Source organism: Oncorhynchus gorbuscha, linkage group LG04, assembly GCF_021184085.1.
Source record: "Oncorhynchus gorbuscha isolate QuinsamMale2020 ecotype Even-year linkage group LG04, OgorEven_v1.0, whole genome shotgun sequence".
In the NCBI taxonomy this organism is placed as follows: Eukaryota; Metazoa; Chordata; class Actinopteri; order Salmoniformes; family Salmonidae; genus Oncorhynchus; species Oncorhynchus gorbuscha.
In genome coordinates, this window is record NC_060176.1 from 49,910,450 (window position 1) to 49,927,140 (window position 16,691).

Consider the following 16,691-nt stretch of genomic DNA (forward strand, 5'->3'; position numbering starts at 1 on the left):
ACTATAAGCAGGTATTGCTGAAAAATAGAGTTGAACAACTATGGTTTAATACACTAACAGTCAACGACCAAAAGTACATTTTAATTACTTGATGCACCCCAGACCTGCTGAAAGACCTTGTCTTGTGTAGCTTGGGTCTTCATCTTCTCTCGGCCTGATGACAAGGTTTATGTTTGAGCCCTTGTTGTCTATCTCACACTATTTGCACAATGACCTTACTTCTTCCACCGATTTTTGTCAAGATTGAAAAATAAGTGTTAGTTGATTTATTCGTATAACTTTAAAAAGGACATTTTTGGGATACAGTCCCAAAAATGTACATCACTTCAAGTAAAAAGCAAAAACATGCAAAACACTAATTTGATCAAATTCATCAAATGATTAAAATGGGGCAACTAACGTTACTCCTCACTATCCCTAAACGAGGCCAGTAACAATTTTAACTACTATGCATTTACAGTGCCTTGCGAAAGTATTCGGTCCCCTTGAACTTTGCGACCTTTTGCCACATTTCAGGCTTCAAACATAAAGATATAAAACTGTATTTTTTTGTGAAGAATCAACAAGTGGGACACAATCATGAAGTGGAACAACATTTATTGGATATTTCAAACTTTTTTAACAAATCAAAAACTGAAATTAGGCGTGCAAAATTATTCAGCCCCCTTAAGTTAATACTTTGTAGCGCCACCTTTTGCTGCGATTACAGCTGTAAGTCGCTAGGGGTATGTCTCTATCAGTTTTGTACATCGAGAGACTGAAATTTTTTCCCATTCCTCCTTGCAAAACAGCTCGAGCTCAGGGAGGTTGGATGGAGAGCATTTGTAAACAGCAGTTTTCAGTTCTTTCCACAGATTCTCGATTGGATTCAGGTCTGGACTTTGACTTGGCCATTCTAACACCTGGATATGTTTATTTTTGAACCATTCCATTGTAGATTTTGCTTTATGTTTTGGATCATTGTCTTGTTGGAAGACAAATCTCCGTCCCAGTCTCAGGTCTTTTGCAGACTCCATCAGGTTTTCTTCCAGAATGGTCCTGTATTTGGCTCCATCCATCTTCCCATCAATTTGAGCCATCTTCCCTGTCCCTGCTGAAGAAAAGCAGGCCCAAACCATGATGCTGCCACCACCATGTTTGACAGTGGGGATGATGTGTTCAGGGTGATGAGCTGTGTTGCTTTTACGCCAAACATAACGTTTTGCATTGTTGCCAAAAAGTTCCATTTTGGTTTCATCTGACCAGAGCACCTTCTTCCACATGTTTGGTGTGTCTCCCAGGTGGCTTGTGGCAAACGTCTAGGAGCAACAACGGCTCAGCCACGAAGTGGTAGGCCACACAAGCTCACAGAACAGGAACACAGAGGGCCGGAGCGTTTAGCGCATAAAAATCACCTGTCCTCCATTGCAACACACTCACTACAGAGTTCTAAACTGCTTCTGGAAGTAACGTCAGCACAAGAACTGTTCGTATGGAGCTTCATGAAATGGGTTTCCATGGCGGAGCAGCCGCACACAAGCCTAAGAAGTACCATGCGCAATGCCAAGCGTCGGCTGGAGTGGTGTAAAGCTTGCCGCCATTGGACTCTGGAGCAGTGGAAATGCGTTCTCTGGAGTGATGACTCACGCTTCATCTGGCAGTCCAACGGACAAATCTGGGTTTGGCGGTTGCCATGAGGATGCTACCTGCCCCAATGCATAGTTCCAACTGTGAAGTTTGGAGAAGGAATAATAGTCTGGGATAGTTTTTCATGGTTCGGACGAGGCCCCTTAGTTCCAGTAAGAGGAAATGTTAACGCTACAGCATAAAATTACATTCTAGATGATTCTGTACTTCCAACTTTGTGGCAACCATTTAGGAAAGGCCCCTTTACTGTTTCAGCATGACATTGGCCCCATGCACAAAGCGAATTCCATACAGAAATGGTTTGTCGAGATTGGTGTGGATGAACTCGGCTGGCCTGCACAGAGCCCCTGACCCCATCCCCATCGAACACCTTTGGGATGAATTGGAACACCGACTGCGAGCCAGGCCGAATCGCCCAGCAACAGTGCCTGACCGCACTAATGCTCTTTTGGCTGAATGGAAGCTAGTCCCTGCAGCAATGTTCCAACATCTAATGGAAAGCCTTCCCAGAGGAGTGGAGGCTGTTAAAGCAGCAAACTCCAAAAAACTCTTTGGAGTTCAAAACCTGGCTGCTACTGCGACCCGTAGAATGAGGATGTAGCCAAGCCAATAGAAAGAGAAGCATCCAGGATCCAACTGAAGAGGGTGCAGGTTTTGGGCGTGATTCCCCTGGGCGCTTCTTGCCTGGTCAGGGAAGAACCGCCCAGGACACTGGTCACAGTCTTACCAAAGTCTCTGACGCGGATTGTGGTGTGTTTGCCTGCCGTAGGTAACATGTGACTAAGATTACACTGCTGTGCAGGGTCACAATGTGTCTCTGGACCTCAGAGAGGGGGAGAGAGAAGAGCAAGGGAAATGAAGAAAAGTGAGACTGTGACACCGTGTGGAGGTGTAACTTCTGTGGCTCAGAGTGTGATCACTGAATCGCTCACGTGCATGTTCCATTTCTCTGAATATCATTCCATTCCAGCCTGGGGCGCAGGCAGGTAAGCAGGCTTCAAAGCTTAGGTCTTCAGCAGCAGCCTTTATAAACAGAATACAATGGTCACAAATAGGGCTGTTACGGTGACAGTATTTCCACCACATCGGCGGTCACGAGTCATGACGGCAGTACAATTCCACTTTAGTCATGATATTTTTGCTTCTCCAAACTCTGATGCTGCTACTGGTCATTAGTAGCCTACCAAACTTGCTAATTGCCCGGTACTCGGCACTCTATTGTCCCTCTAATCACTCTGACATCAATGCAAATGTAATTGAACATCTAATCAAACACTTCATGGACTCATATTGCGCAACATTTCTATAGGCTATGCAATTGTGTGAGAAAACAAGAGTTTTTATGGCCTCTATTACAAATAGGATCCCATCAGCATTCTATAGGTGTGGCCTACTGTATTTATTTATTACTCAACTTTCCTAATATTAAGCACACTGCTTCTCTTTACAACAGGAGTATAGCCTACCTGGCTGGCATGAAAGTGAACCAACGGACAAGCGTCCTCTATTTGCTATTTAAGTTCATAGGTGACATGTATTTTTCCCCGCTGCTCCTGTTTTGAGACGGGTGCATGATGATGGTCCATTCTAAATCAAAACTAATTTTGCACATACAGTTGAGATCAGAAGTTTACACACACCTTAGCCAAATACATTTAAACTCAGTTTTTCACAATTCCTGACATTTTAATCCTAGTAAAGATTCCCTGTCTTAGGTCAGTTAGATCACCACTTTATTTTAAGAATGTGAAATGTCAGAATAATAGTAGAGAGAATGATTTATTTCAGCTTGTATTTCTTTCATCACATTCCCAGTGGGTCAGAAGTTTACATACACTCAAATAGTATTTGGTAGCATTGCCTTTAAATTGTTTCATTTGAAGAAAACGTTTCAGGTAGCCTTCCACAAGCTTCCAACAATAAGTTGGGTGAATTTTGGCGAATTTTGCTCGCGCATGCTTTTTCAGTTCTGCCCACACATTTTCTATGGGATTGAGGTCAGCTGTTTGAAGACACAGTCAACTTAGTGTATGTAAACCTTTGACCCACTGGAATTGTGATACAGTGAATTATAAGTGAAATGATCTGTCTGTAAACAATTGTTGAAAAATGACTTGTCATGCACAAAGTAGATGTCCTAACCGACTTGCCAAACCTATAGTTTGTTAACAAGACATTTGTAGAGAGGTTGAAAAACAAGTTTTAATGACTCCAATTTAAGTGTACTTAAACTTCAATGTAAGCTTCCAACAAATAATGTGATATTTGAGGCTCTCTCTCACTAATTGATTGTACAATGTGTTAACATATAGTATTATATTATGATGTCAGTTTGTGATTGTGTGATTTGAGGGTTAGATACATGTTAATTTTGACATTTAAAAAAAAAAAATGTATGAACAATGGGAACACTGCCTTGTTCATCTGAGCCTTGCTGTTTGAAAGCTGTCGCAGATGCACTTCCCCCAACTTCACTCCTCAACTTACTTCTACAGTCAGTTGCTTTAGCCTTACCACTCAATCACACCTAATATCTGTGGTGCTGCTCGTGGCATCGCAGTCTTGCTGAGTCTACCTTTTTGACTTTTATACATTTAATCTCAATGTGACCTGCCAGATTAAGAATCTTAAACCCCATCAGAGAAAAAAGCTGAAAATAATTGAACATAACTGAAAGGAATTTTCATTTACTATAATAGCCTTGCTCTGTAATATTCAGGTCCGTACAGTAGAATATAATACATTTAACTACAGTTGAAGTCGGAAGTTTACATACACTTAGGTTGGAGTCATTAAAATTAGTTTTTCAACCACTCCACAAATTTCTTGTTAACAAACTATACACAAGTCATTTTTCCAACAATTGTTTACAGACAGATTATTTCACTTATAATTGACTGTGTCTTTAAACAGCTTGGAAAATTCCAGAAAATCATGTCATGCCTTTAGAAGCTTCTGATAGGCTAATTGACATCATTTGAGTCAATTGGAGGTGTACCTGTGGATGTATTTCAAGGCCTACCTTCCAACTCAGTGCCTCTTTGCATTACATCATGGGAAAATCAAAAGAAATCAGCCAAGACCTCAGAAGAAATATTATAGACCTCCATAAGTCTGGTTGATCCTTGGGAGCAATTTCCAAACACCTGAAGGTACCATGTTCATCTGTACAAACAATAGTACGCTATTATAAACACCAGGGGACCACGCAGCCGTTATACCGCTCAGGAAGGAGACGCATTCTGTCTCCTAGAGATGAACGTACTTTGGTGTGAAAAGTGCCACTCAATCACAGAACAACAGCAAAGGACCTTGTGAAGATGCTGGAGGAAACCGGTACACAAATATCTATACCCACAGAAAAACAAGTCCTATATCCACATAAACTGAAAAGGCCGCTCAGCAAGGAACACTGCCATAAAAAAGCCAGACTACAGTTTGCAACTACACATGGGGACAAAGATCATACTTTTTGTAGAAATGTCCTCTGGTCTGATGAAACAAAAATAGAACTGTATGGCCATAATGACCATCGCTATGTTTGGAGGAAGAAGGGGGAGGCTTGCAAGTCAAAGAACACCATCCCAAACGTGAAGCACGGGGGTGGCAGCATCATCTTGTGGGGGTGCTTTGCTGCAGGAGGGACTGGTGCACTTCACAAAATAGATGGCATCATGAGGGAGGAGAATTATGTAGATATATTGAAGCAACATCTCAAGACCTCAGTCAGGAAGTTGAAGCTTGGTCGCAAATGGGTCTTCCCAAATGGACAATGGCCCCAAGCATACTTCCAAAGTTGTGGCAAAATGGCTTAAGGACAACAATGTCAAGGTATTGGAGTGGCCATCACAAAGCCCTGACCTCAATCCCATAGAAAATGTGTGGTCAGAACTGTCTGCTAAATGACTTAAATGTAAATGTAATAAAGCGTGTGCGAGCAAGGAGGCCTACAAACCTGACTGAGTTACACCAGCTCTGTCAGGAAGAATGGGCCAAAATTCACCCAGCTTATTGTGGAAGGCTACCTGAAACATTTGACCAAAGTTAAACAATTTAAAGGCAATGCTACCACATACTATTTGAGTGTATGTAAACTTCTGACCCACTGGGAATGTGATGAAAAAAATAAAAGCTGAAATAAATCGTTCTCTCTACTATTATTCTGACATTTCACTTTCTTAAAATAAAGTGGTTATCCTAACTGACCTAATACAGGGAATTATTACTAGGATTAAAAGTCAGGAATTGTGAAACTGATTTTTTTTAAATGTATTTGGCTAAGGTGAATGTAAACTTCTGACTTCAACTGTACATTTACACCAATTTACACAGGGGGAATTCATATCCAGGTTTGGATTCTTTACATTGATAGAACCATGTGAATATACTGTTTAGTCAACTCCACTGTGTTAGTGTTTTGAGTGAGCGGTGCTTAGTCTGTGTGTACTGTACAATATAGGTTTGGAATCCATAGACTGCTTCTCTGTTGCAATACACTACATACACCCTTTCTGCATGCTGTCTTTCATTAGTATTTAAGCCCTTTTGTGTTGTAGGTGTACTGTATAGATGGTTTAAACAACCATGTTTGATTAGTATTTAAGCTCTTTGTGATGGGCTGTATAGCGGTGGAGCATTAACATGGTTTAATAGACCTTCCTGGGGTGTCGGCATTCTTTCATCCTCACACTCAGTCAGTGACAGTCGGGGTCTATTGTTGTTAAATAGTTCACCCCCCCCACAGAGTCAACTAATGAATTGCAACAGCAACACCAGCCACAGCTGCTGTAATGAAAAGGACTAGAGAGATTTACAGCCAATAGCTCTTATCCCCTCTGAGGGAAACATCACAATGCCACTCTTACTCTTCTCTTCAGCTACTTTTGTTAGAAATTTCAACAAAGAAGAGTTGGCCGTGTTGCTTCTGTTCTGTATCTCATAGGTTACGAGTATTTAGTGTTTTAACAGATCTGTCTCCACCAACAGTACATAAAATAAGTGCTGTAGTCTTGACTCTTGTTCAATTCAAACTAGAGGTTGACCAATTAGATTTTTTCAAAACTGATACTGATTTATTGGAGCACCAAAAAAAAAAGTAGATACCGATTAATCGGCCGATCTTTCTTTTTCTTTTAATTTTTTATATTTGTAATAATGAAAATTACAACAATACTGAATGAACAATGAAAACTTTTTATTTTAACTTAATACATAAAGAAAATCAATTTAGTTTCAAATAAATAATGAAACGTGTTCAATTTGGTTTAAATAATGCAAAAACACAGTGTTTGAGAAGAAAGTAAAAGTGCGACATGTGCCATTGTATAAAAGCTAACGTTTAAGTTCCTTGCTCAGAACAAGAGAACATATGAAAGCTGGTGGTTCCTTTTAACATAAGTCTTCAATATTCCCAGTTAAGAAGTTTTAGGTTTTAGTTATTAAAGGAATTATAGGACTCTTTCTCTCTATACCATTTGTATTTTATATACCTTTGACAATTGGATGTTCTTATAGGCACTTTAGTATTGCCAGCCTAATCTCGGGAGTTGATAGGCTGCTGGCAAACGCAGTAAAGTGCTGTTTGAATGAATGCTTCCGAGCCTGCTGCTCTCTACTATCGCTCAGTCAGACTGCTCTATCAAATATCAAATCATATACTTAATTATAATAAACACACAGAAATGTGCCTTTGGTCATTAATACGGTCAAATCCAGAAACGATAATTTCTAAAACAAAACGTTTATTCTTTCAGTGAAATACAGAACCGTTCTGTATTTTATCGAACGAGTGGCAACCCTAAGTCTAAATATTGCTGTTACATTGCACAAACGTCAATGTTATGTCATTATATACATTTCTGGCAAATGAATTACGGTCTTTGTTAGGAAGGAAATTGTCTTCACACAGTTCGCAACGAGCCAGGCTGCCCAAACTGCCGCATATACCCTGACTCTGCTTGCGCTGAACGCAAGAGAATTGACACATTTCTTAGTTAATATTGCCTGCTAACATGAATTTCTTAACCATATATGCAGGTTTTAAAAAATATACTTGTGTATTGATTTTAAGAAGGTCATTGATGTTTATGGTTAGGTACATTTGTGCAACGATTGTGTGTTTTTCCCGCTAATGCGCTTTTGTTAAATCATCACCCGTTTAGCGAAGTTAAATGATTATATGCAACGCAGAACAAGCTTGTTAACATAGTAATATCATCAACCTTGTGTAGTTAACTAGTGATTATGTGAAGATTTTACTGTTTTTTACAAGATAAGTTTAATGCTAGCTAGCAACTTACCTTGGCTCCTTGCAGCCACAAGGTCCTTTTGATGCTGCACTCGCGTAACAGGTGGTCAGCCTGCCACGCAGTCTCCTCGTGGATTGCAATGTAATCGGCATCCAAAAAGGCCGATTACCGATTGTTATGAAAACTTGAAATCGGCCCTAATTAATAAATCGTCCAACCTCTAATTCAAACAGTCTGTTTCTGTTGCTTAAACTAGTGACTGTTACATATTATTTATTGAGGAGAAGAGTGCCCATGCTTTTCTGGAGCAAGTGGCTTTGTCTTCTGATTTATTTTGCACAGAGAACTGTAGGAAGAGGACTTGAAGTTTGTGTGCGTGCGTCTGTCTGTCTCTTACTGCTGGGGGGAGGACGCCTCCCATCCAAACAAGAAAGGACGGCCCCCCATCCAATCTGCACCACCACATCCCATGACAATCCACCATCACACAAACCCTGGTCCACAGCGATCCCACCCTCCCCCGCCACACACCAACAACACACACACCCCAGCATAGTTCTGTGGCCTCTGACCTTTCCAGGCCAATGCTCTCTTGACCTTTATTGTTGTCCGAGTGAGAGGAGATAGAGATGCAGGAGTGATGGAAGCGCGCTGGAGAGGAAACTGATAAGCTGCAAAGTTGCAATACATACACACACACACACACACACACACTTTCTTTACTATTTAAGCCCTTTTGTGTTGTAGGTGTACTGTATAGATGGTTTAAACAACCATGTTTGATTAGTATTTAAGCTCTTTGGTGGGCTGTATAGCGGTGGAGCATTAACATGGTTTAATAGGCCTTCCTGGGGTGTCAGCATTCTTTCATCCTCAGGACCAGAGAGATTTACAACCAATAGCTCTTATCCCCTCTAAGGAGGAAAACTTCACAATGCCACTCTGTCACTCTTCTCTACAGCTACTTTTGTTTGAATTCTCAACAAAGAGTTGGCCGTGTTGGTCCAAAGTTGTCATGTCAACAGCGACCCCACGCTCCCATGCCACACACCAACAACACACACACACCCCAGCATAGTTCTGTGGCCTCTGAACTTTCCAGGCCAATGCTCTCTTGACCTTTTATTGTTGTCAGAGTGAAAGGAGATAGAGATGCAGGAGTGATGGAAGAGAGATGGAGAGGAAACGGATAAGCAGCAGAGCTGTATAGTTACAAAACCTTCCCAGAGACACTGTCTGTCATGAGCAATACTATTATGTAGAGTTAGGTGGCTTTCATACTAAATTGGTTTGGAGACTTTTTAGACCAAACTCTGGCGTGTTTCCCCCTTTAGTGTTCACACCAGTCCAAATTAACTGAACTATCTGCACTCGGGAGCGCAATAAACAACGCACTGTGGTTCGCTCAAAAATAGTGACCTCGGTCCAATTCCATTTGTACCGAATACAGATCGCTGCAGGTGAGAACGCAGTCCGGACCAAACACAGGATAAGAACCAGAAGCGGGGAATTATTATTGGTTGTTTTGACTGCGAGTATTTGGTGAAATGATGGTACTGTGTGCATTTCATATCTATGAAGCGTTCTGTGAGTAGCAAGCAGCCCATTTATGATCACATCCGATGCAGTTTAGGGGAGACTGGGCTGGGGCTGTACCCGTGATTATAGCGTACTCATGTCGCAGTTAGAGCGCAGTTCCTCCTGCATGTTGTTGGAAGACCCAAGCGGAAGTAATATGAAGTTTGTGACAAAAAAAAAAAAAAATACTTGCATAAACACTGTTTTGATTTGACATTTTGAAATGTAAAACCAACCGGACCAAAAAAAATTCAAACACAATGTAACAAATAATCGAACTCTGATTCAACCTATAGCTCAAAACAGGGGTCTCCAACTGGTAGATCACGAGCACCCGTAAGTAGCTACCTAGGAGTAGCTCTCCAAGCAACTCTGAAAGTGCATGCCTTTTTTTCATCACAAACTGTCATAAATATACAGCTCCTGGCTACTATCCAATCAAAGCCACATTTGACATTATCCCAGCTGCTTTTAGTCACTATTGGCTTAACGTAACACAATTACTCACAATTAATTTCCAGCAATATTTCCCCCGTCTGTCTGTTTGGTGCGTGCGTTTATCACTCCGTATGTAGCCAGTTAGCGATGCTACTGATAACGTCTTGTGCGTAGAGAGATTTTCTCCGAAAACATTCTCAATTAAATGTTAACTGTAAAGTAGGCATACCTGACATACAGTGGGGCAAAAAAGTATTTAGTCAGCCACCAATTGTGCAAGTTCTCCCACTTAAAAAGACGAGAGAGGACTGTAATTTTCATCATAGGTACACTTCAACTATGACAGACAAAATGAGAAAAAAAATCCAGAAAATCACATTGTAGGATTTTTTTATTATTTTATTTGCAAATTATGATGGAAAATAAAGTATTTGGTCACCTACAAACAAGAAAGATTTCTGGCTCTCACAGACCTGTAACTTCTTCTTTAAGAGGCTCCTCTGTCCTCCACTCATTACCTGTATTAATGGCTCCTGTTTGAACTTGTTATCAGTATAAAAGACACCTGTCCACAATCTCAAACAGTCACACTCCAAACTCCACTATGGCCAAGACCAAAGAGCTGTCAAAGGACACCAGAAACAAAATTGTAGACCTGCACCAGGCTGGGAAGACTGAATCTGCAATAGGTAAGCAGCTTGGTTTGATGAAATCAACTGTGGGAGCAATTATTAGGAAATGGAAGACATACAAGACCACTGATAATCTCCCTCGATCTGGGGCTCCACGCAAGATCTCACCCCGTGGGGTCAAAATGATCACAAGAACGTTGAGCAAAAATCCCAGAACCACACAGGGGGACCTAGTGAATGACCTGCAGAGAGCTGGGACCAAAGTAACAAAGCCTACCATCAGTAACACACTACGCCGCCAGGGACTCAAATCCTGCAGTGCCAGATGTGTCCCCCTGCTTAAGCCAGTACATGTCCAGGCCCGTCTGAAGTTTGCTAGAGAGCATTTGGATGATCCAGAAGAAGATTGGGAGAATGTCATATGGTCAGATGAAACCAAAATATAACTTTTTGGTAAAAACTAAACTCGTCGTGTTTGGAGGACAAAGAATGCTGAGTTGCATCCAAAGAACACCATACCTACTGTGAAGGATGGGGGTGGAAACCTCATGCTTTGGGGCTGTTTTTCTGAAAACCAGGACGACCGATCCGTGTAAAGGAAAGAATGAATGGGGCAATGTATCGTGAGATTTTGAGTGAAAACCTCCTTCCATCAGCAAGGGCATTGAAGATGATGAAACTTGGCTGGGTCTTTCAGCATGACAATGATCCCAAACACACCGCCCGGGCAACGAAGGAGTGGCTTCGTAAGAAGCATTTCAATGTGAAATCAAATCAAATCAAATTTTATTTGTCACATACACATGGTTAGCAGATGTTAAATGCGAGTGTAGCGAAATGCTTGTGCTTCTAGTTCCGACAATGCAGTGATAACCAACAAGTAATCTAACTAACAATTCCAAAACTACGGTCTTATACACAGTGTAAGGGGATAAGGAACATGTACATAAGGATATATGAATGAGTGATGGTACAGAGCAGCATACAGTAGATGGTATCGAGTACAGTATATACATATGAGATGAGTGTGTAGACAAAGTAAACAAAGTGGCATAGTTAAAGTGGCTAGTGATACATGTGTTACATAAGGATGCAGTCGATGATGTAGAGTACAGTATATACATATGCATATGAGATGAATAATGTAGGGTAAGTAACATTATATAAGGTAGCATTGTTTAAAGTGGCTAGTGATATATTTACATCATTTCCCATCAATTCCCATTATTAAAATGGCTGGAGTTGGGTCAGTGTCAATGACAGTGTGTTGGCAGCAGCCACTCAATGTTAGTGGTGGCTGTTTAACAGTCTGATGGCCTTGAGATAGAAGCTGTTTTTCAGTCTCTCGGTCCCAGCTTTGATGCACCTGCACTGACCTCGCCTTCTGGATGATAGCGGGGTGAACAGGCAGTGGTTCGGGTGGTTGATGTCCTTGATGATCTTTATGGCCTTCCTGTAACAACGGGTGGTGTAGGTGTCCTGGAGGGCAGGTAGTTTGCCCCCGGTGATGCGTTGTTCAGTCCTCACTACCCTCTGGAGAGCCTTACGGTTGAGGGCGGAGCAGTTGCCGTACCAGGCGGTGATACAGCCCGCCAGGATGCTCTCGATTGTGCATCTGTAGAAGTTTGTGTGCTTTTGGTGACAAGCCGAATTTCTTCAGCCTCCTGAGGTTGAATAGGCGCTGCTGCGCCTTCTTCACGACGCTGTCAGTGTGAGTGGACCAATTCAGTTTGTCTGTGATGTGTATGCCGAGGAACTTAAAACTAGCTACCCTCTCCACTACTGTTCCATCGATGTGGATAGGGGGGTGTTCCCTCTGCTGTTTCCTGAAGTCCACAATCATCTCCTTAGTTTTGTTGACGTTGAGTGTGAGGTTATTTTCCTGACACCACACTCCGAGGGCCCTCACCTCCTCCCTGTAGGCTGTCTCGTCGTTGTTGGTAATCAAGCCTACCACTGTTGTGTCGTCCGCAAACTTGATGATTTGAGTTGGAGGCGTGCGTGGCCACGCAGTCGTGGGTGAACAGGGAGTACAGGAGAGGGCTCAGAACGCACACTTGTGGGGCCCCCATGTTGAGGATCAGCTGGGAGATGTTGTTGCCTACCCTCACCACCTGGGGGCGGCCCGTCAGGAAGTCCAGTACCCAGTTGCACAGGGCGGGGTCGAGAGCCAGGGTCTCGAGCTTGATGACGAGCTTGGAGGGTACTATGGTGTTGAATGCCGAGCTGTAGTCGATGAACAGCATTCTCACATAGGTATTCCTCTTGTCCAGGTGGGTTAGGGCAGTGTGCAGTGTGGTTGAGATTGCATGTCCTGGAGTTTCCTAGCCAGTCTCCAGATCTCAACCCCATAGAAAATCTTTGGAGGGAGTTGAAAGTCCGTGTTGCCCAGCAACAGCCCCAAAACATCACTACTAGGAGATCTGCATGGAGGAATGGGCCAAAATACCAGCAACAGTGTGTGAAAACCTTGTGAAGACTTACAGAAAACGTTTGACCTCTGTCATTGCCAACAAAGGGTATATAACAAAGTATTGAGAAACTTTTGTTATTGACCAAATACTTATTTTCCACCATAATTTGCAAATAAATTAATTTAAAAATCCTACAATGTGATTTTCTGGATTTTTTTTCTCATGTTTGTCTGTCATAGATGAAGTGTACCTATGATGAAAATTACAGACCTCTCTAATATTTTTAAGTGGGAGAACTTGCACAATTGGTGGCTGACTAAATACTTTTTTGCCCCACTGTAACTATATTATGATTATTTGTATCAATTTGGCGGCCATTGTTTAACAAACTATGCCATGACATGTGCTGCAGCAGTAGGCCAAACAGCAGAACCATCGCTAGACCAACACATTCCTCACTTTCCAGTTGCACAATTTAAAAGGGAACTACACAAAAATCCCAAACTGTTTGATTTTTATCCCCAGACCTGAAAAATGGTCTTCTGGTGAGATTTAAGAATTGACATGAATTCAGAACATACATTTTTGTTGTGTCTCTTATGAATAATTGTAATATTGAGAGTTTTAAAAAAATGTATGAAAAAATCCCAAACCAGGAAAAATAAAACTGAGAGAACCTAATTTGGGGAAAATACCAAATATCATTTTGAGGGGCCAGTCATTCCAAATACAGGTTGCTAATCATCATTTTCACAGGTAAATTGACAGAGAGGAATATGCCTGTTTGAACGCTTTAATGAATGAGTAGCTCGCAACCTTTCATTCTTTTTAAGTAGCTCTCATGCTAGAAGATGTTGGAAACCCCTGGCTCGGAACTGTGTGTGAAAATGCACTTTGTTTGGCTGTTATGTCCCTTTCACATCCCTAGTACGAAATGATTCAAGGGCAGATCAAATGCAGATAAGATCATAGGTTATCGATTGGTTTCTGAATAGAAAAGTAACAGCATAAGCCTCTCATGAATAGGCCCCAATGCCTTGGTTGCTTAGCTCTCTGACATTTGTTGTAGATTGTTGGCTAGACTAAGCATAACAATTTATCGTTCTTGCAAAGACCTGGCCATGCTTAGCTGTGGACAATTATCTGGTAAGACTGGGATACATGCGCGCGCACGCACACACACACACACACACATCTGGTGGGCAGGGATTGTGTTCCTCCTCAAGTGGAATCTTACATCACAGTGGAACAGAGCTCAGGTTACCATGGTGATGTAGCCAGCACTGTCAACCATGGGTATACTTGGTAGGGTTAAAGTTAGCGTTGCATGTGTCTTTCTCCTCTTTCTCTGTTCCCCTTTTCTCTCCGTCTCTGTCTTTTTCTATTTCTGTCTCTCTCGTGCTCTGTTTCTCTTTTTACCTTCCCTGCATCTCCACACATTCTAGTCCACAGAGTATGTGCTTCTGATAAAGAAGTTGTCTGTTTAAGCAATAAGGCACTATGGGGGTGTGGTATATTGCCAATATACCATGGCTAAGGGCTGTTCTTATGTACAATGCAGAGTGCCTGGATACAGCCCTTAGTCGTGTTCTATTGGCCATATACCACAAACCCCCAGAGGTGCCTTATGGCTATTATAAACTGGTTACCAACGTAATTAGAGCAGTAAAAATAAATATTTTGTCATACCTGTGGTATATGGTCTGATATAATACAGCTGTCAGCCAATCAGCATTCAGGGCTTGAACCACCCAGTTTATAATTGTTGTTATAGGACTGTGTTCATAGGACTATATCCCTCTGGGTGGACAATAAACAGATTGAACATGAAGTTATTCTAGGTGCTTCTGTAAAGTTCTGATTTTTTATTCTTGTAAATTTCACATCTGTTTCTCTGCAACTAACCTGTACCCCTGAACATTGACTTGTAAGTAAGCATTTCACGGTAACACCTGTTGTGTTTTTACATTTACATTTAAGTCATTTAGCAGACGCTCTTATCCAGAGCGACTTGTTCAGGGGATGTGACAAATCAAATTGGATTTGAACTGCAAGGAGTCACAACTGACTGAAAACACACTCACACACCCACACTGAAATGTGTACACTTCAGAATCCAGGGTTTGAAGAGAGGGTAATGGATTGTTGTCAACACTAAGACATCAGCTCCATGGATCTCTCTGTAACTCTCGGTTTCTCTCTGTGTCTCATGGTGGACGCTCTCTCTGACAAATGTGATGAGCCTTCTGATGTTGTTGAAGTTCATGGTTTCCGTGGTTTCCATGCCCCCGGGGTAGTAATGGTGTGCAAGTCAGTCAGCAGCACAGACACAGTCTCTGTCTCTGTCTCTCTCTCTCTCGTTCCGCTCGGCTCACATGCTAGTGTCTCATCATGTTAAAACTGGGCTCATCAGAACGAATTGAGCCGGGAGAAACAGAGCTGTGGTAGTCTCTGTCACACATAACACTGTAGCCTTTGGGACAGACCATACACACACACCACTGTAGTCTACTATGGGACAGACTGCCATGTAGGACAGCCTGTTAGGGCACCAACTCATGTGTTTTATTATTACGTACATGTCACGAAAAGGTGTGTGTGTGTGTGTGTGTGTGTGTGTGTGTGTGTGTGTGTGTGTGTGTGTGTGTGTGTGTGTGTGTGTGTGTGTGTGTGTGTGTGTGTGTGTGTGTGTGTGTGTGTGTGTGTGTGTGTGTGTGTGTGTGTGTGTGTGTGTGTGTGTGTGTGTGTGATAGGCCTATGGCTTTGTAACAAGCTTGTGTGTGTGTGTGTGTGTATAGAGAGATGGCTCAATTAATCAATCTCATTAATTACCTGACTGATGAACGGTTAATGAATGTTGGCTGTCATTTTTAACTACTATCTCACCCTCTCCCCTTACCCCTCACCTGTCCACCTCTCTCCTCTGTCTCTCAGCCTCTTTCTACCCCTCCCCTCTCTATCGCTTTCCCCCCTCTTTCAGCCCTCCCACACAGATGCACCCCGCCGCCCAGCTCGACAGGAGCGATGGGATGTGTCAACTAGGTACTTTACTTGCCAACATTAAACACTAACTGGGGGAAGGAATGGGTGAGGGGCTTAGAAAGGGGGGGGGGGCATGATGTCAACTAGGTACTTCACACATTGACCAATCCAAAACCTGAAGATGGATGAGAAGGCAAAGGGGAGAAGAGGGGCGCAGTCAACACTGCTGGCAGACACAAGAGAGAAGGGGGAGGTAGAAGAATGGAGGATGGGAGAAGAGGGTTGGTGCAGAGGAGGTAGTATAAGGGTAAGGAAAGGCTAAGGACAGAAGGAAGCTCAGGGCTAGTTTCCCGGAACTGGATTAAAGCTACTCCTGGACTAAAAAGCTTTCTCTGGAGACTGGAGAGGAGGCTTAGTCTCATTTTTAAAGCAGAGGGATGGGGTGAGAGTGTTGATGGAAAGGTATTAGTCTGTCATTTTTAAAGCAGAGGGATGGGGTGAGGGTGTTGATGGAAATGTATTAGTCTGTCATTTTTAAAGCAGAGGGATGGGGTGAGGGTGTTGATGGAAATGTATTGACAAGAAGGCCTTGTGTCTCATGGGGGCGAGACAGTGGGTGGGGGCGAGACAGTGAAAGATGACATGAGGAGTGAGTGGAGTTGACATGATGCCAGAAATAACACCACCTCCTGACTAACAAACTTAACTCCCTGCTTCTATCTCGCTCTCCTTCTCCCTCCTCACGCTTCCTTCTCCTCATTCCCATCTCTGAC

The 16,691-nt window shown here is 42.4% G+C and overlaps 1 protein-coding gene across 2 annotated transcripts in view; it reads left to right on the plus strand.

Annotated features, from left to right (window-relative positions):
- LOC124034197 (solute carrier family 23 member 2-like) overlaps positions 1 to 16,691 on the plus strand; it is a 65,774-nt gene that overhangs the window by 20,896 nt on the left and 28,187 nt on the right. Inside the window, exon 2 of one of the 2 annotated variants that reach the window (XM_046347066.1) lies at positions 15,871 to 15,978. The exons of the other annotated variant lie outside the window; for it this stretch is intronic. Within the exon in view, the coding sequence (XP_046203022.1) occupies positions 15,930 to 15,978 (49 nt within the window). The 5' untranslated portion in view covers positions 15,871 to 15,929. The remainder of the gene's footprint in view (positions 1 to 15,870; positions 15,979 to 16,691) is intronic. 2 annotated transcript variants of the gene reach the window in all.